Below are 19,863 nucleotides of genomic sequence, written 5' to 3' on the forward strand. Positions count from 1 at the left end.
GAGAGAGAGAGAGAGAGAGAGAGAGAGAGAGAGAGAACCTCTAACTGCAATATTCCTAAATCTGAACAACAAAAAATCAATGGAGGTCACCCCATCACAATGTGTGTGCCTCAGCCACCAAGACTCTGAGAAGTTTGCAGAAGAGGGGGAGGAAAGGATGTAAGAGCCACAGGGTAGAAAGAAATATAGAAACAGTCTTACCCTAATGACAGACTTCTGCTCTCACAACTCATAACCTACAATTATATAGTGAATATAAGCTATCCTATTAAGCATGGTCCTAGTGAAGTTGGGACAAGGAGGAGGAAAATGATGGTACCAACATATGATTTGTCCATACAAAGTTTCTACTTAATAAAATAATCATCATCATCATCATCATCATCATCATCATCATCATCAAACTACAAAGTCTAAAATTGCACAAAACTTCTAGTTTTTACTCTAATAGAGCCATATTACTCTTAAATATACATGTTTCCTCCAAATTCCAATAGAAGAGGATGACATATGTGTTATATTAAAAAGGAAGCATTAATTTACAATTTCTCTTTCTTTCATAGTCTGGTTTTCTAAAAGATTCATTTAATTGCTATCAAATATGGATTTGGTTGTATATGTGCTGAGGTGTCCTCTAGCCAATCCATATGTTGAGTTCCTGACCCCCTTGTTGTGACCTAATTTGGAAATAAGGTTATTATAGATATGTGGTCATAGTGAAGTATAATTGACTTCTTATATTTAGATTTCTGATATCTTTATTTTATTTTTTAAATGTGACATTTAAGCTGTTGTTCCCAGATACTGTCCACTTGGTGCAGTGGCTTTTCTGAGTTATAACTCAGAAAGCATAAATTTTCCTCTCTTTCTCTTCTTTGGCTATAAACTGAACTAAGTATGTTTACCCTGACACTTTAGGGCTTTTCTACATTTTCTCAATAAATCCTCTTTGTCTTACGACAAAACACATAAACACAGAGACACTGACAAGCCAATACGTGAAGATGAAGGCAGAGAGACTGCGGTGTGGAGTGCCAGCCAGGGAACACCCAAGGATAAGGGTACCTACAAACCACAGGCCAAGAAAAGGGCATTTGTTTCAACGAGCCTCAGAAGAAACTAATACTTCGGACACTTTGGTCTTAGACTTCTACCCTCCAGAATGGAGAGAGTAAATATCTGTTTGAAAGGGTTAAAAAAAATTCTGTGTCTGACATACATTACACATCAGTTATGGCTCAATGATTCAGGACTACTGGAAATATATGATCCTCTTGCCATGCCATTAGGTCAGTGTAGTACCCTAATTCTTACATTACATTATCCATACCATTTGCTCCCTCTTATCACATGGGTCGAATTTCATCTCATAGCATTTCATGAAGAGAGAGAACAGACAATGGATTTTCTGAGAGGGAGAGTAGACAGGACATATTTATATTTCATAATAAGTATATAGTATAGGGAAATATAGATATGATATATGGGTGGCACATATAATATATAGATTTTATATATAATTTATATGTAATATATATTATATATATACATAAATATATTATATACAAAACATTAGATGTCCGGGTTGCCTTCATATGCCTTATTGGAATATAAGAGCATTATAAATCATCTCCAAAACATTTTCTAATTTAACCAGGAAATGTGTTGTGGCCTTTCTGAGAATGATTCACACACACACACACAGGTTTTTTTCTTTGTTTTTCTGTTTTTTGTTTTGTTTTGTTTTTTGAGGTAGGGTTTCACTAGAGCCCAGGTTGACCTGGAATTCACTCTGTAATCTCAGGTTGGCCTCGAACTCACAGTGATCCTTCGACCTCTGCCTCTCAAGTGCTGGGATCAAAGGCATGCACCACCATACCCGGCTTTACATACAGTTTTATTAAAAACACATTCATTAATTAATATGCACGAAATGCATTTAAAATTTTATTTTCATGACTGTTATCAAGAATATCATCCAGAAGGTAACATATGTGGAATAGATTTGCATCAGCATTTCCCTTTAGGTTAAACAGCATGCTTTGGCATGTTCTGGTACTGTAGCACATGCTGGTCCAATTTGCTTTGGTGTATATGCTAGGCAATGTGATTTTAGTTCGAAACCCAGACTGTGAAACTGACGGAGCTGATGTCCACAGAGACATCATGTAAACTATCATGTAAACAGAAGTGTGTTATATGCTTTTAATTAGGTGTCTTTTGTGAAACATGTTCTTTTAACGTGAGAACTAGAATTTGTGTTCCAAACTTAGGGCACAGTAGATTAATGAAGGCTTAGGTGGGAGTGGGTCACAGATGCTTTCATATTCTTGGCATTGCTGTACCCTATACGTATTTACAAGAAGTTATACTCACTTTTAATCACCTTGAATTAGTACATAGGAACTAGAAAGGGAACTAAATTAAAAATTTTTTGTTGTTGTTGTTCATTTTTTATTTATTTATTTGAGAGCGACAGACATAGAGAGAAAGACAGATAGAGGAAGAGAGAGAGAATGGGCACGCCAGGGCTTCCAGCCACTGCAAACGAACTCCAGACGCGTGCGCCCCCTTGTGCATCTGGCTAACGTGGGACCTGGGGAACCGAGCCTCGAACCGGGGTCCTTAGGCTTCACAGGCGAGCACTTAACCGCTTAGCCATCTCTCCAGCCCGGGAACTAAATTTAAATGCATGCTTTAGAATGTACTTCTAATTACAAATACATGTGATTTTACTCTTTTTATTTTATTGTTTTATTTTTAATTAAAAAATCATTAAGATAGAAACCAAGTGCACTGAGTGTCACTAACTCTGTACATGTTCAGAAATCTATCACTTGAGATAAGAGTCTTCCCTTGAATTTTAATTTCTTGAAGTTTAACTGTATCCTTGCAGCATCAAAAGGCCCTGGCACCCCCATTCATTCTCTCTCTCTCTCTCTCATATAAATAAAAAAAATTTTGCAAAAATCTATTTATTGATTAAAAAAAAAACACAACTGGCACTGTGCGGTGGTGTCATTGCTACAATAAACCTGATTATGTGGTTTGTAGGAGTTTAGAAATGGTCTTCAAGAGGAATGTGGAGTTCGGAGCTGCCAGCTAGAGAAGACCTAGAATGTTATAAGTAGAGTTTAAGAACTGCATTGAGGGGCTGACAGAAGAACAGAATGTTAATAGACATGTGAACAGTGAAGTCCTAGAACATGACATTTCAGAGGGTACAAATGACTCTATGAGGAATATGGCTATAGACCTTTCATGTTGCACGTTGAAAAGGAATTTGGTTATATTTGCCTGTGTCCCAAAACTAGGAATGAGACTGAGTTTAAAAGTACTGGACTAATTTATTTTGCACTGGAAATTCAAGATAGCATTAAGGTTAGCTTATAACATGATTGTTGCCTTCTGCCATTAGTTGGATACAGAGTGAGTATTTACAGCAAAAAGTAGAGCAGAAAGATGTCGGAAATGTGTAATGTGGGAGTGTTAATATAAGGCTGTGGGCAGGAGAGGGTAGGACAAGAGGCTGGAACTGTTAAACAGACTGGCACCATTGACAAGGAGCTAGAACTCAGCACTGCAGCAACAGGTATGGTCTTGAGGACGAAATACCCAATACTGAAGATACCATGGTATAAATTGCAAACTCCAGTTGGAAAACTTATTTGAAAACAGATTGGCTGAGTAAGCCCATTGAACTGTTTGGACAAGGCTACCTAGGGAATTGTTTGCTTATGTTTAGCCAAACACGCACCCCAGTGGGTGCTGAAACTTTGGTCAAAAATGGGCCCAGAAATAGCTGGCATCAGTAAATGGAAATGTCCATGAGGTGCTGGTTTGTAGGTAGGCAGGATGCAAGAGTTATGGAATTATCAAGCACAGCACTGAGGTTCCTGCTAGAAGCCCAGGAGACCATGAGATGTGTAGCAAGGCTGGATTCCACATATGAGCTTCAGAGGAAGCTGTGCGTGAAGGTGAAACCTAAGCTAAAACAGAGACTGTAGGATATTGGAGATGCCAGGAATAGGACATCCACCAGGGAAAGCTTCAGGCACTGAGTGAAGCCAGTCCAAGACACAGGCCACCTGTGTTCTACACAGCAGGGCTAGATAAATGACAGGTGATAGATAGATAGATGATAGGTAGATAGATAATGATAGACTATAGATAAATGATTGATAGATGATAGGTAGGTAGATAGATAATGATAGATTATACATAGATGATTGATAGATGATAGGTAGATAATGATAGATTATAGATAGTTAATGTATAGATAGATCATGATATATAGATAGATGATAGATAGATAGATAGATAGATAGATAGATAGATAGATAGATAGATAGATAGATTGATAGATAGATAATAGTGAACTTGGCTAGCCTATTAGAATTCAGTCACATATGCCCCATATCCTTAGCATGGATCTGTAAAAATTAATGTCTGCCCTTATGGGTTTCAGCCTTATTTTGGTCTGGTCTTTTCTTGTTTATTCCATTCCCAACTCTATGTCACCTATAGACTTATGGGTTTAACACTGTCATTCCTAGATGATGGTCCTCTTTTGAGAATTTGCAGAGCCTTTGAGTCATGTGATTTAGGAAGTCTTTTAAATTCAGCTTTATATCTTACTATTGCTGAGTTTGAAGAGTTCTTCATATAATTTTTGGTGACAATCTTTTAATACTTATGTAATTTGTAATACTTTCCACAATATGTAACCTATTTTCTTGCTCTCTTATTTCAAAGAACAAGAGATTTTTTAAAAAATATGATCTTGATTGCTAAGAACTTATATTTTAGGTCATGGTTTTGGTGCTGTATTATCTTGATTTTCTTCTATGTTATCTTCCAGGAATTTTGTAATTTAGTAATTTAGTAAATTACATTAGTTCATTCCTGACTGAATTTTGAGTTAATACGTTGGGAAGAGTGTAAGATCTACATCTAGATTATTTCTCTGGCTTGAGATGTTCACTTGTCATAGCACCATTTGTCATAGAGCCTCTTCCCTTCATTATATTTCTTTGCTCCCATGTCTACAGAAAGCAGCTACATTTATGTCGCTCTATTGTGATCCTATGATCTATTTGTTTATTCTTCACTAGACTGTATTGTTGTGAACTGCGACTTCATAGAAAATCTTCAGGTTTTGGCTTTGCTCTTTCATTTTGAAGAGGAGAGCTCTCTTCTTAGTTAATTTCTCATAGGCTTCTCACATAAAAGGCAGGTAATGTTATTTCTCTGTTTATGTGGTAATTAATCCTAACATGATTAGTCCCAACTCAAAATTTAATCTAAAAGTACCAGAAAAGACCCATTACAAAACATCACCAGACAGAGGATGAAGGTGATGGTGTATGAATGTAGGGTGAACACAACCATTCAGCTCATGTTAAAATTCATGGTTTTCTTTTTGTCTTATAATAGATGAGATTAAGGGTAAATTGGTAGCAGTGTTAGGTTTTTCTTTCTAAAGAAACAAACTAAAAGCATGAAATGTTTCAGCTGGACACAACTCAGAGAGGTAGAAGTACAAATAACTGAGACCATACTTTTGACAGATGGATCAGTCAAGTTTGAGCTGCTCTTCCCCAGCCCAGTGCTACAGGGGAGCCAAACGACCTGTACATCTCTTATGTGGAAGATTTTCTAAATTAATGGCTCAGGCTCCAGATGGACTCAGTGTTCCAATTCTCCGCTCTATGAATTCCTCACAACACATATGATAAGCTTCAAGCAATACAAATACAATGTTGTTAATACAATGGATTTTATAACTTGTTTTATATTAGCCATTTCTCATTGCAGCCATCCCCATGCAGATAATTAAGCATATAAACCCAATATTTTAGCATCTGTAGTCTTTGATAAATTATTACTTGTTTAGACATAATTGGATGAATTAGGTGGCTAATATAAATAGTGATTATTTGTCTATCTCCTGATGACATCTCCTATGTCTTCCTTGTAATCTCTGATGCTGAAAAATATATTCCACTCAAAATTCTAAGAATCAGGAATATGGGGATGATTCAATAGGAAATGAAAGTACTTTATGCCTAGAACTGGAAAGCTGGATGCACAACATAAGCCTCTTTAGTCCCATAGCACCCATAGTCAGCAGGGAAGCAGAGACAGGAGAATCCCAGCTCTAATGGGATAGTCATCCTGGCAAATACAGCTAAGAACAGAAGAGACCCTGCCTCACATCAAGGTGTAATCCCAGGACTAACATTTGAGGTGGTCCTCTGACCTCAACACAGGCCTGCATTTACATAAATATCATTTACCCAGAGTAGAAAAAAATCACTGGAAATTCTACTTAAGGATAATCGGTCTTCATATTATTACATATGTAGAAAATCCTCTGGTTCCAGGGTAATTACAAATACATTTTCTATTGCATCTACTACAATAACTTAGAGTTAAAATTCACAGAGAAAAAAAATAAAACCTTAGTTTCTTCTTATTAAAGTGTCCATATTGGTCTACTTTCTTGAAGAGGTTTTATTAATGCAGATTTACTGATAGGACATGGCTTATAACAGGTATTCTGCAGTTTGTGCAGCATATTAAGCAGTGTTTCTATTTCTGTGCCCAGTAGGAAATCAGCTCCTTTAAAATATTTTTGCTTTAAAAGATAGATTCAAAAGAGTATCCCATCTGAACAGATAACCTGTCACATTGAAAAGTGTGGACAAGTAGAAGGGTATAGCAGCTACAAGCTGGAAGCTGAAATATTAGCCTTTTCCTTGCATTGCAGTCAGCATTTTCATAATTGGAGATAACAAAAACGGAAGGTTTTTAACTTTAAAATAGAGTAGATTAGTTATCAAAATACTTGCAATTTCCAAATAAATTGGTCACATCATCAGCTTTGGTCAATTTCTTCTTTCCTATTTATACATTAAATCACTTTGTCACACTATATTTTATTTTATTTTTTTATTTTATTTTTATTTTTTTATTTTTTTAAAAATTTTTATTTATTTATTTGAGAGTGACAGACAGAGAGAAAGACAGATAGAGGGAGAGAGAGAGAATGGGCGCGCCAGGGCTTCCAGCCTCTGCAAACGAACTCCAGACGCGTGCGCCCCCTTGTGCATCTGGCTAACGTGGGTCCTGGGGAACCGAGCCTCGAACCGGGGTCCTTAGGCTTCACAGGCAAGCGCTTAACATTATATTTTAAAGAGCTAATATAATAATATAAAAGCTTACAATCACCAAGTCTCAAAGTTGTTAATTTTTAATTTGAAATCTTGCATTTAACAGAAAAAATCTAAAGAATAATATAATATTTTCTTCTTTGTATGTGTTTGGAAAAGCTAAAAAATAGTAGATAATCAGCCAGGTGTGGTGGCACATGCCTTCAATCCCAGCACTCAGTGGGGAGAGTTATGTGGATCACTGTGAATTCGAGGCCACCCTGAGACTACATAGTGAATTCCAGGTAAGCCAGAGCTAGAGCAAGACCCTACTTTGATAGACTTAAAAAAATAAATAAATAAAAGTAGATAATGAAATGCCATATTCCTGTTATTCATTATATAAGTTATATGTGATGATTATTTGCAATCTCAGTAAACACAATGGCCACGAAAAGCGGCTGATATTACACACAAGAAGATGTAGGTGATTTTTGAAGTGTGAGGACAATATCACCATCCTTTTTTCTCTTGCCTTTGTTCACACTGAAACACACATTAATCTTTGCAGAAAGAAGGGCAACCTGAACAATGATTATAAATAAACCACTGAGACACTGAGGCTAATGAGAATGGATGCCAAAATTTAATCAACACCATTCAACAACAACAAAAAAATAATCCAATGAGTGTATATTGTATGAAGGGGGGCTTCATAAAATATTATTAAACAATCTATAAATTGTTAGCATTTTAAAATCAGTTTTAAGGAGCTATCAATTGCAAGATATGTTATTAATTTAGGAACAATTTTCTGAAAGAAATGAAGTTGCTTTTAATAGTACCTTGAATAATCTGTTGATATAATTCTAATAATTTTAGTAGCTAATAATTATAATGTGCATGATAATATACAAATTGATGCTGGGTAATAAAAAGCAGTCTTTCATCACAATTAAATTGATGGCATAAAATATAGTAATAATAATCAGGGAAGAAATATAAAACACATATACATAAAACAATAAGAGATGAACAGAACTGAAAATTAGGATTTTGCAAATTGTAACAAAAGTAAAAAACCTTAGATGAACTAAGGAAAAAGAAGAGTTGGTTATATAAAATCATGAGTGAAGAGAAGCTATTACAAGGTTTACTATAGAAATGCAAATGATAAGAGCACTGTGGATACCATATGCAAATGAGTTGTATCATTTAGAAGAAATAAATTCATAGGACCAATTGTTTTCATAAATGTTAATATTTGTTTTTGTATTGCTGTACTACTGGCTAAAGAGAAAAAAATGACAGTTAATATTAAAAGCAAATTGATGCCTCTATGTGGCCTAAAAGCATGAGTCTGACCTCCTTTAACATGATGCCATGGAGAAACAATGACTGGTGATCATAAGAAATGGTGTTTTTATAAATCTACTTTGGTGTGGTATGTGCTTGTTTGTTTTCATATGTGGAGACTGTATATGTGTGCACATACACATGCACGTGCATGTAGCGGCCACAGGTCATTCCTGCTCTGAATTTCTTTATTGTCTTCAAGGTCACTTGTTCTGTGTGAGTTAAACTTTTATAGCTGTTAATTCAAAGAGTTGCTCTTTATTGCATGGTTGATATAATTGATAAGCAGTATCACAGAGGGCTGGAGAGATGGCTTAGGGGTAAAGTTCTTGCCACACAAACATGAGCACCAGAGTTTACATATCCTATAGGTAGTCCACGTTTGTTAATATTGGGTGGAGCACGAACTATTCTAGACACTTAAAATGTTGTAGGACTGTGCCTGGTCTACGTATGTATGTATGTATATATATATATATATATATATATATATATATATATATATATATATATATATGTACATACACACACATACAGAGAGATAGAGAGATAGAGAGAGAGAGAGAGAGAGAGAGAGAGAGACAGCTCAATTCTGGAGTGCCTTCTCACTGTAAGTAGAGAAAGCTTTCTGTTCTGAGACTTGACTTGGACCATGGACATGGGCAAATGTATGCACATATGTCATGCCCTAGGGGGATCATTAATTGTGTTTTTTTTTTCTCCATCTTCTGACTTGCCAGCAGGACATCTCAGACAGAGACATGGCCTTCAACTGTGGTCCTAGAGAGACAGGACATATGGAATGCAGACCCACCACCTAGAATGGCAGGGAGTTTTACAGTATTTTAAATAAGAAATAAATATCATGGCTGCTCTCTTTCTGTATGTGTATGTGTGTAGTGTGAGTTCACATGCATGTGCACATCCATGCGAAGGCCAGAGCTTGACATCAGACGCCATCCTCAATCACTCTCCACTTAATTAGCTTTCTGTAGAGAAAGTCTTGCACTGAACTTGGAGCTCACTTGGGCAGCCACCACCACACCCAGCTTTCACGTACATGCTGGGGATACCGAGGTCCTCATGCTGGCAGGCTGAGCACTTAACTGACTGGATTGCCACCCACCACCCACCACCCTTGCTCTTCTTTGCCCAAGTGATTCCACATGCTCGGTACCAAGAAATGAACTTTGTAGCTATATGCCACTGAGGACTGGTTTCCAGGACATCTAATCCACATGTAATATGGTATCTTGCATACAAAGAATTTAGTATTTTTAAATAATAGGCTTGAATCTAAAATTAAGATATATATAGCACCTAAAAAGAAGCTAGTTTCTCTCTCTTCTCAGTGAATATTGTGGGTATTAACATATGCCACTCCTAGGCCAGCTACTAGATATAAGACAGCCAACAAATACTAAGTCTGCTTTCATGAGATTACTATTATTAATGAGGAAAATATAAATGTATCTATGAAGATAGTAGGCGTTGTGAAGACAAACATGAGGAACCTTTGTAGTAGCTCCATGCTGGTGGGATGAACTTCCCAACCAGACACAGTTTATGGGAGGAAGGGATTTATTTTAGGCTTATATATACAGGGGAAGTTCTATTGATGGTGAAAGAAGCTGGCCCCTTTTCACAGATTCACACAAACAGAAAAAGCTACCACCAGCCAGCCAGTGCCACAAGCAAGAAAGCACACAACCAACATGAAAAAATCAGGGATAAGCTGGGCATGGTGGTGCACGCCTTTAATTCCAGCACTCAGGAGGCAGAGGTAGGGGGATCGCCATGACTTCAAGATGAGTTCAAGGCCACCCTGAGACTACATAGTGAATTCCAGGTCAACCTGAACTACAGTGAGATCCTACCTCGAAAAACCAAAACAACAACAACAAAAAAATCAGAGACAAGGGAAGAATTCTAGCACTCTGCATAACTTTAGACTAGGACCACAAGATATCCACCCCCATTAACATCTCCTCCAGCCAGGTGGCTGGAGACCATCTTTTGAATAAAAACTGAGTCTGTTGGAGGGCATTCAAAGTACCACAGGAACAAAGACAAAAAATACCAGAAACAAGTAAGATTCTGTATGTCCTATTCAGAGAAGTTCTATTGAAGAAGCAGCTGGAGAATGGAGACCAGGAGGGATGGAGAAACAGCAGTAGCCACCTAGAGGAAGAGTATGCAGACAGTGATCTGGCTAGAGTATATTCACTAAGATGCCTTTATAGTTTGGAGAAAGGTAAAGTCACAAGGTCTTAGGGAGCCAATGAATGAGATAGGAATACACTAATAATTAATCTTTTATACATTTGGGAAAGATCATTTGACGCTAGAATGTGAGGTTTAAGGGTTTAAGCAGAGTGATCATTTTATTTTTTTCTTTTTATTTTATTATTTTATTCATTTTTATTTATTTTATTTTATTTGTTTATTTATTATTATGATGATTATTATTTGGTTTTCCAAGGTAGGGTCTCACTCTAGCTCAGGCTGACCTGGAATTCACTATGTAGTCTCAGGGTGGCTTCTTGAACTCACAGTGATCCTCCTACCTCTTCTTCCTCAGTGCTGGGATTAAAGATGGGTGCCACCATGCCCAGCAGAGTCATCATTTCGAAAGCAAGAAAACTCATCCAGAGAGAATAGCTGTTTAGCTCAAAGGAAAATGAGCTAGCATGTTCTCTATGAATTGTAAGCTAACGGCTGACCATATTGCTAATATGGGATAGGCAAGAAGAGAGAGACACTACACTGAAATAAGAAGATGGAAAATATCAACCTTCTTAATGACCCTCCAGAGAGGGATTTAGCTTTCTACAGTGTTCTATGGAAACCGAAGGATGGTAGTGACAGCAATGCTGCACAAATACTGAGGCAGACATGGATCCAAGCTACAGAGAAAGCAGTGGAATAGAGCCCTTAATTATGCCTGGGTAAGAGTCCAAAGCTAAGATGACAGAGTGATGGTGGAGGTTAAGTTTTAATCATCAAGAGTGCCATGGGGTCCGTTCCAGGGAGGAAATAAGAGCCTCTAGCCTGTGTAGCTGTGAGTCACTTAAGAATTACTATTCCAGTTTTTTGGGACCACTGTACATTTCCAGTCAGTTTTCCCCAGTGAACCAATTCCAAGTTGGGCTAATTTTGTTTTACGTGGTTTTCCCTCATTATCTCTGAGAGTCCAGTGGACATAGAATTTGAGATGCTGAGATGTATTTAAGTCTGGAGATCAAGAGAAAAGTTGGAAATTGAGATAGAAATCCTGGAAATACATTCTACTTTTAGTAGACAAAATATAATAACATGAGGGAAAGACATTTGTCTGGTATCCTCCTTAGGAGTATTTAAAGTGGAGCTTTAAAGTAAAATATCTCAATAAAAATAAGTAAAACTGAAAGGTTAATAAAGCTTCAAACACAATGTGACTAAAAGCAATTTTAATTACTTGTTTTCTTAAAATTATTTTGCCATAAAATTGCTGATCTTATGAGATTGACATACTGCTTACTGCACTGAGACACATAAGATTGCTTATTTAAAATCTTATAAAAATTATTAAATTATATTATAACTTTAGTCATGATTTCACAGTACTTTTTCATGTAGTAGGGTACAGAAATAACTTATTCAAATATCTTTACTGAGTTTACAAAGATTTTAAGAGCAATTATTATTAAAACCTCATAACAATTTGTCTATGGTTTAAAAATTTGAGATACAATAAATGTGAGAATATTTGAAGATATTTGGAACATTGGTAATTTTCTAAGGGTTGGAATAACTCACCAATTGACATGCTCTGTCTTACCTGGGTAGAGGGCGCAGTTTCTGAAAGACAAATCATCAATTGCAATGTCTCCAGTGAAGCCATCTCCCACTGAAGCTTCCACCAAGATCTGCGAGAAATATAAGAAGGATTTCGTTTCTGTGAATAAATTAACTCACAGGAACTTATAGCTGAAAATAAATTCATAATTTGATCAAAATAAAACAAGGATCTACGGAAGAAAACTAATAAAAAATAAATTAAAAAAATAAAAAGAAAAAAGAAAAGAAAAAAATTAACACAAATAAATGAATGCATATAACTAAAAAAAAAAAACTCTACAGTAGGCTTGAAGTGGTCATTTTATCTCTCCTTGGATTTTTTGATAATAGCAAGCATTATCATCAGGCACATTGGTTACATGGGGTTTATACTGCTTCTGATAAGTTTCAATCCCACGAAGTTTCAACATTTCAGGTTCTATATAATTCGCTGTGACATTCCACCTTAGTTCTAAATTTGCCCCATTTCCTCATGAGCTTTAAAGTATGTGACGTCATTTTGTTATCACTGGTTTATATTTTTTTGTTTTATTCCTATTAGTATATTATTCATTTCCAAGGATAAGTCTCCTCCTTTTTTAATAATGCATTTGCTCCAAGTTACTTCCCGGGATACACATTTTCAAAGACTGTAAGCATTTTCTTCCATGCAGTAACACTTTGTGAAACTGACGAGTCATTATTAGATCTCCTTTGGAGTCACATTCATCACAGTGGATTTAGAAGACATCAGTGCTGTAAGAGGAGCTACAAACTCCACTAATCCCACTAAACATGAAATACAGACTTAGCATTCCAGAATGTGGCAAGATAGGGTTGGAACTGAAATTCACTGCAGTGGAATGAATCGTTATGAATTTTGCTAATACTTATGCAAATACATTGCATATTCACCAGGAACCTGCCATAGTAATAATAAAGAATTTCCAACAAACTCAAAGTTAAGAAACATATCCTCATTTCTACCATTATATGAACATATAGTACTTATATTTTATGTTTTCTTCAAAAATACTTCATGTAGAGTGAAATGGCTCAAAGTCAACAAAGAGCTGAACTAAGTGACTGTGATTATTCAGTACTAGATTAATCATCACCCCTCAAAGGCTCAGAGAACACTGTGGAAGGAGGAAAAAGAATGCAAGAGCCACAGAATAGGGAGAAATGGGGAAATACCGTGGAACACTATCACATGGATATGAAATGGCTGCTGCATTCAAGACCTTGCAATGATTGTCATTTCTTGCATAAGACCTGCATGATATAGAGCCCATCAACATTCTATCATGAGTGGTACAAGGGGGCAGAAAGAAAAGACAACAAAGTAGAGTCTGGAAAGAAGGGTGTCAGTAGAAGGGGATGGGGAGGGCTCAGGAGAAAGTAATAGGAAAGGATTATAAGCAAAATACATGTCTGAAAATTGTCAATAAAAGGTTTTTAAATTCCTACATTTGGAAGTTGAAATTTTGATTCATTTCATTTTGTTAAAATGCTATCCTCCATCAGAAGTTATCACATATATCAGTTATTGGTTTCGAAGTCCAAAGGGAGTTTTAAAAGGTTAAATTGACTGATTTCTTTACTATCTTCCCTGAAGTTTTTTTTTTTATGATTTTTAGTCTTTTTTGGGTCAGGATTTCTCAGTAATTTGTCTGTCCATCACTTAATTAAATTAACTAACTCGATAAGAATCTAAGTATCCAAATACTGAGCAAAGACAGGTCATTTAATGTTGTCTAAGGATAAGTGTGATGTATGTAGGAACATGTCTTGCTGCATTAGGATGAATCGTTCCTATGCAAAATGCATTCTTTCTATCATCATCATCATGAGAAGGCATATTACAAGGAGAGAAAAAAGTGGAAATAATGTTCAGCAACAAATTTTACAATTACTTTCAATGCACAGAACTTAACATCAGAAGTTTTCAGAACTAGATCTAAAACCCAAAGTTGTCTTGGGCTGGAGAGATGGCTCAGCAGTTAAAGGCACTTGATTGTAAACCCTGACAGCCCAGGTCTGAATCCTCAGTACCCACATAAGGCAGATGCTCTAAGTGATTATTGTTTTGAGCTACTGGCTTGAGTTTCTTTTATTTATTTATTTATTTATTTGAGAGAGAAAAAGAGGGAAAAGGAAAGAGAGAGAGAGAGAATGTGTGCACCAGGGCTTCCAGCCACTGCAAATGAACTCCAGATGCATGTGCCACCTTGTGCATTCAGCTAACATGGGTGCTGGGGAATGTCACCCAGGTCCTTTGGCTTTGCAGGCCAGCGCCTTAACTGCTAAGTCATCTTTCCAGCCCCCCTGACTTAAATTTATAGAAAAGTTATTTGATTCATGTTGATCTAAGTTTAGAAAAGTTTTCTATAATTTCTAAAGCACCCCTAAACATACTTCTGCTTTTTTACCCTTTATAATTATGTGAAGCACTCTTTTCAGTATTGACAATGATAAAGCCACAATACTCATCAACCCTGAAAAATACTGATGTTGCTCTATGTCCTGAAGTAGTCAATACTCAACCAGGATTTAATCTGTATAACAAAATAAATTATACCCATCTCATTAGCATGCAAATTTCTTTTGTATTTAATAAATAAGAATATATTACTAAAGAATTATTCTGTGGCTGGAGAGATGGCTTAGTGGCTAAGGTGCTTGCCTGCAGAGACGAAGGTCCCATGATTGACTGTCCAGATCCCACATTAGCCAGATGCACAAAGGTGAAGCAAGCAAGGTCACACATGTCCACCAGGTAGTATAAGCATCTGGAGTTTGATAGCAATGGCTGAGGCCCTGACGTGCCAGTTCTCTCTCTCTCTGACTCTTTTTCTCTCTCTGTCTAAAGTAAAACAATAAATAATTAAAAATATATTACTGAAGGATTATTCTAAAATACATTTATGATTAGCTATAAGTAGATGTATAAAAATGTACCTATTTTATATAATTATGTTCTGGCATCACATAAATGACTAGTCTGAAAGGAGTTGTAGGTAGCAAAGTTCTGAGGCATTCTAGTCTAAATAAATAGATTTTAAGAACAGTTTTACTGGCATTAAGCTATCATTGACTTGGCCATTTTGTGAAACAACCCTACATTTCCAAGTTGATCTTTTCATGGGCTTTGCAAGAAAAATGTTTGGAACGGCTCTATCTATTACATTTAAACTTTTAGGTTTCAAACATTAACAAAGGTTTTCTAGATTTGTTAACTAATTCCCCTCTATATTTAAATTTATTGACTGCAGAAATTAAATGATATAGAAAATATTCTCACCACATGTACACATAATAGCTTTCATAGCACTTTTCTAAGTTACAGAGCAGACTCACAAGATGATATGTCAGGTTAATTCACTTACATTACATTACAGAGAGGTGAAAATGACAGAAGGAAATTCCTCTTTGTATTATCAGAAATAAAGGGTGAATAGAGTATTGGCCACATAAAGAAATGGGATATGTAGGGGTATGGCATTATGATTTAAATATTAAATACAGGCCAAAGGGCCATGTGTAGTAGTAGAAATGGGAGGCAGTGGAACATCTAGGAGGCAGGCCTACTGGAGGGTAGGTCATTGTACCAGACATACCCCTTTGTGTCTCTTTTCCTCATGTGAGTTCTTGCTGTGACTCTTTTGGCTTCATAGACAGAGCCACCATGAATGAACAGTCTTCCTCTGCATGGTATCCCACTATGATGCACTACACTGCCATAGGCCTGATGTAACAAGGACAAAACTGGAGCCTAGTACACACTTTCTCCTCTTGGTGTGCCAGGCTCTCCCGGGCAGGTAGTGCTGAGGAAGGACCAGGCCTGCTGGTTCCTCCCAAGGGGTTGAGGAAGAGGGTGAATGTCAGACATCTCAGAACCTCTCCTAGTCACCAGAGAAAAACCACACTGAGTCAGGAGTCTTGTTGAAGCAGGAACTCACTTTATTGTTACAGGCGGTTGCTTACATAATGTTGGGAGCCAAGGCTGGGATCTCAGGAAAGGATGAGGTGTAAGGGCCAATAGCATATCACTACTTTTGAAATGATTGGTCCCAAGAGAGTGCCCAGGAATTCCAACTCCTATGTGGAAGTAGCAGGCTAGAAGCCATTAGTCATAGCTGGCCTGAGGCAGATCACCAAACTTTAGCTAAGCTCAGAAAGTTCCACTAGGCCTCATGCCCAGGCTTCTCAAGGCCAAACATTGGTGGTGTGGAGATGTGTGTATATGCATGTTCATATGTGTGAAACTACTTGTGGTGTACATGTATGTAGAGGACAGATATTAACATTGGACTTATACCTCTCTTGTTATTCATCTTATTCCTTTAGACATCATCTCTTACTGGATTCAGAGCTTACTAATTTATCTACAAGACCACTGAGCTCCAGGTAAGATTCCTCAGTCGTTGCCTTCTCGGTGCTGGTGTTACAGGACTATGCCACTCTGCCCAGATTTCATATGGGAGTTGTGGGTTATCATACTTGCACAAACAGCATTTGACCTTCTCAACCATCTCCAAAGCCAATGTTTTCTCTACTAAATGCGATTTTCCCAAGTATATTGACATAGTTATAGACAGCTGACTAACAGATGAAATAAGCTCTATTGTAGTGGTTTTGGTTGATTATACAACTGCTCACAATTGTTGAAATTCATAGATATGCTCAGCTAAATAAGGGCAAGACTCATTTATCTAAATTATATATTAGCAAGCAAATTAAAAACGTTTATTCTGCACTTAATACCATAAATACCAATAGTTCAACTATTACTTTCACTTTTTTCTCATTTGCTAATGTAATGTGTGATTCATTATCACTAGCATGAAGCAATCCAAAGCCTATCATTCAGTGGTTCAAGTCAGCTATGAAAAGATATCTAGTATGCTTTGGGGGCATGAGCGACCTCCCTGGCCAACAACTCACTGGAAATTATCCCATCCCTGGCTCTGAAAATTTTCTAGGAATAATCTATGGTTCCTGAGTGTTCCATTGTCCAAAAAAGTAGGATTCCATATGATTTATTTATATCCTCTTAGATTTTGATTAGCCCTCCCTCCACCTTTCCTTTACTCAATCTCTTCCCCTGACTTCATTTTGGACCTAGTCACCCCCATTAATCTATTCTTCTACTTACATATATACAATACCATCCTATTAAGTACCTCCCTCCCTTCCTCTCTCTACTCTTTATATTTATTTTCTAGTTTACTGGCCTTTGCTACTGAGTTTTATTCCTACTCACACGGCAGTCCAATCATCTGTAGCTAGGAAAACATTATAGTTCATTGTTGAGGCCCTCAGTTTCCAACCTGGAATAGATGATAAGACCCTATTGCTGAAGACTCCAAATACTTGGGCTGCAAGGCCACCGAGAAATCCTGCTGGAGCTGAACTGATAACCTCCTCCATGTAGACCAGCTGACAGAAAGCTGGAAGAAGCCATTCTGCATGCAATTCAATGGAAGAAGGATAAATCACCATTGAAGATGCTCAACAATGGACACTGCAAGCCTTATATTTGGCCAGCCAGGACAAATGAGCCAATGAGTGCAATAGTGGCACTTCTGTCATGGTGGAAACCAACTGCCCTCTAATTGGATTGGAGGCCTGCTCTATGGGAGGGAATACATCCTTGATACTGAAAACTTAAAACAGGGGTAGTCATGAGCTCTAGGGGTGTAACATCTACTGCTGTCTGGCTAAATGTATATACTATGCTTATCAAAATGCCCAGTAAGCACTTTTCTTAATACCCTTATATTAATGCTACTGTCACTTTTGGTAGAGAATCTTCTCTTTTCAGATGGCAGTGACCTTGGGACAACTCAGAAGGTATCATGGTGCTGGAAAGAAGTGACAGGAGTGCTCAGTACTGTAATATCTCTATCACACCTTCCATGGCTCAGGGTCTAATGCAGAAGAGGTGGCAGAAAGAATATAAGAGCCAAAGGAAGGGTAGGACTCCTTACAATGTGCTCCCTCCAGACACAAAATGGCCTGGATATCCATGACCTCACAGTGCCTGTCACTACCTACAGAAGACCATCATAAGAGGAGGAAAAGTTCATGACATCAAAATAAAAGAGAGACTGATTGAGATGGGGAGGGGATATTATGGAGAATGGAATTTCAAAGGGGAAAGTTGGGGGAGGGATGGTATTACCATGGGATATTTTATAATCATGGAAGTTGTTAATAAAAATTTGAAAAAAGTGGGCTGGAGAGATGGCTTAGCGGGTAAGTGCTTGCCTGTGAAGCCTAAGGACCCCGGTTTGAGGCTTGATTCCCCAGGACCCACATTAGCCAGATGCACAAGGAGGTGCTTACATCTGGAGTTCATTTGCAGTGGCTAGAAGTCCTGGTGTGCACTCTCTCTCTCTCTCTCCCTCTTTCTCTTTCTCTCTCTGTCTGTTGCTCTCAAATAAATAAATAAAAATAAACAAAAACAAATTTAAAAAATTTTAAAAAGATATCTACTAATAATCTCTAGGAAGTACACATGTATATTTTCCTTATCCTTTGTAATGCCATACACTTGTTTTTTCTCATATTTTGCTCAGAAACAAAAGGCATTAGAAGATATCTTTAAGGGGTTGGGGATTTAGCTCAGTGGTAGATACCTGCTTAGCATGCACAAGGCCCTGGGTTTGATTCCTAGCACTGAAGAGAATAAAAAGTCTCAATCTCTAATTGAGCAGAGAGAGATTTTTTTTCAGAGAGAGCAACACAGAAATGCTTTTAATCATCTTTAGAATTATTTACATAACCCTAAAAGAAATTCTATGAAATAAAATGCAGAATTGGTCTAACAAATTTTATGTTTCTATCTCTGGCTATATTGTGCACACAAAACAGTACAAAATCATTGCAATTTTTTCAATTATTACAGTAGATTTATAAAACATTTATCTTTAACTATGTTCCATAAAAGTTGTGTCACAGGTCTGGGCACAGATCTGGAAAATAATATAATAGTTATGGTACTAGCAGTGTTAAAATGCAGAGGCAATAAGAAGATTGCATCAAACAGAAATATGTCTAGACTTAGAAGAAATCCACATGGCTGTTTCAGAGCTGTAAGCATGAGGACCTTAGATTGATCTGCATGGATGTGCAGACCTGTAAGCATGAGGACCTTAGACTGATCTGCATGGATGTGCAGACCTGCAAGCATGCGGACCTTAGATTGATCTGCATGGCTGGGCAGACCTGTAAGCATGCGGACCTTGGATTGATCTGCATGGCTGGGCAGACCTGTAAGCATGCGGACCTTGGATTGATCTTCATGGCTGTGCAGAGCTGTAAGTGCAGCTCTGAGGAGGCACAGGGAGATGAATATTGCTAGGGCTCCTGTCAGACAGTCTAACTGAAACACAGGGTGCTCCACATTCAGGGAAGACTCTGTCTCAGGGAATAAGGTAGAAGTTAGCATGGTTTGCGGATTCAGGAGGGGTCCTGCAGGGTGTACAGGACCCACGTTTTGGGTCTTGTCTTTCCTTTAATAAAAATA

The 19,863-nt window shown here is 37.3% G+C and overlaps 1 protein-coding gene across 1 annotated transcript in view; it reads right to left on the reverse strand.

Moving 5' to 3' along the window:
• Malrd1 (MAM and LDL receptor class A domain containing 1) overlaps window positions 1-19,863 on the reverse strand; it is a 771,085-nt gene that overhangs the window by 539,464 nt on the left and 211,758 nt on the right. Inside the window, exon 19 of the mRNA XM_045134762.1 lies at window positions 12,331-12,418. Within this exon, the coding sequence (XP_044990697.1) occupies window positions 12,331-12,418 (88 nt within the window). The remainder of the gene's footprint in view (window positions 1-12,330; window positions 12,419-19,863) is intronic.

The sequence above is a fragment of the Jaculus jaculus genome, chromosome 15, assembly GCF_020740685.1.
Source record: "Jaculus jaculus isolate mJacJac1 chromosome 15, mJacJac1.mat.Y.cur, whole genome shotgun sequence".
In the NCBI taxonomy this organism is placed as follows: Eukaryota; Metazoa; Chordata; class Mammalia; order Rodentia; family Dipodidae; genus Jaculus; species Jaculus jaculus.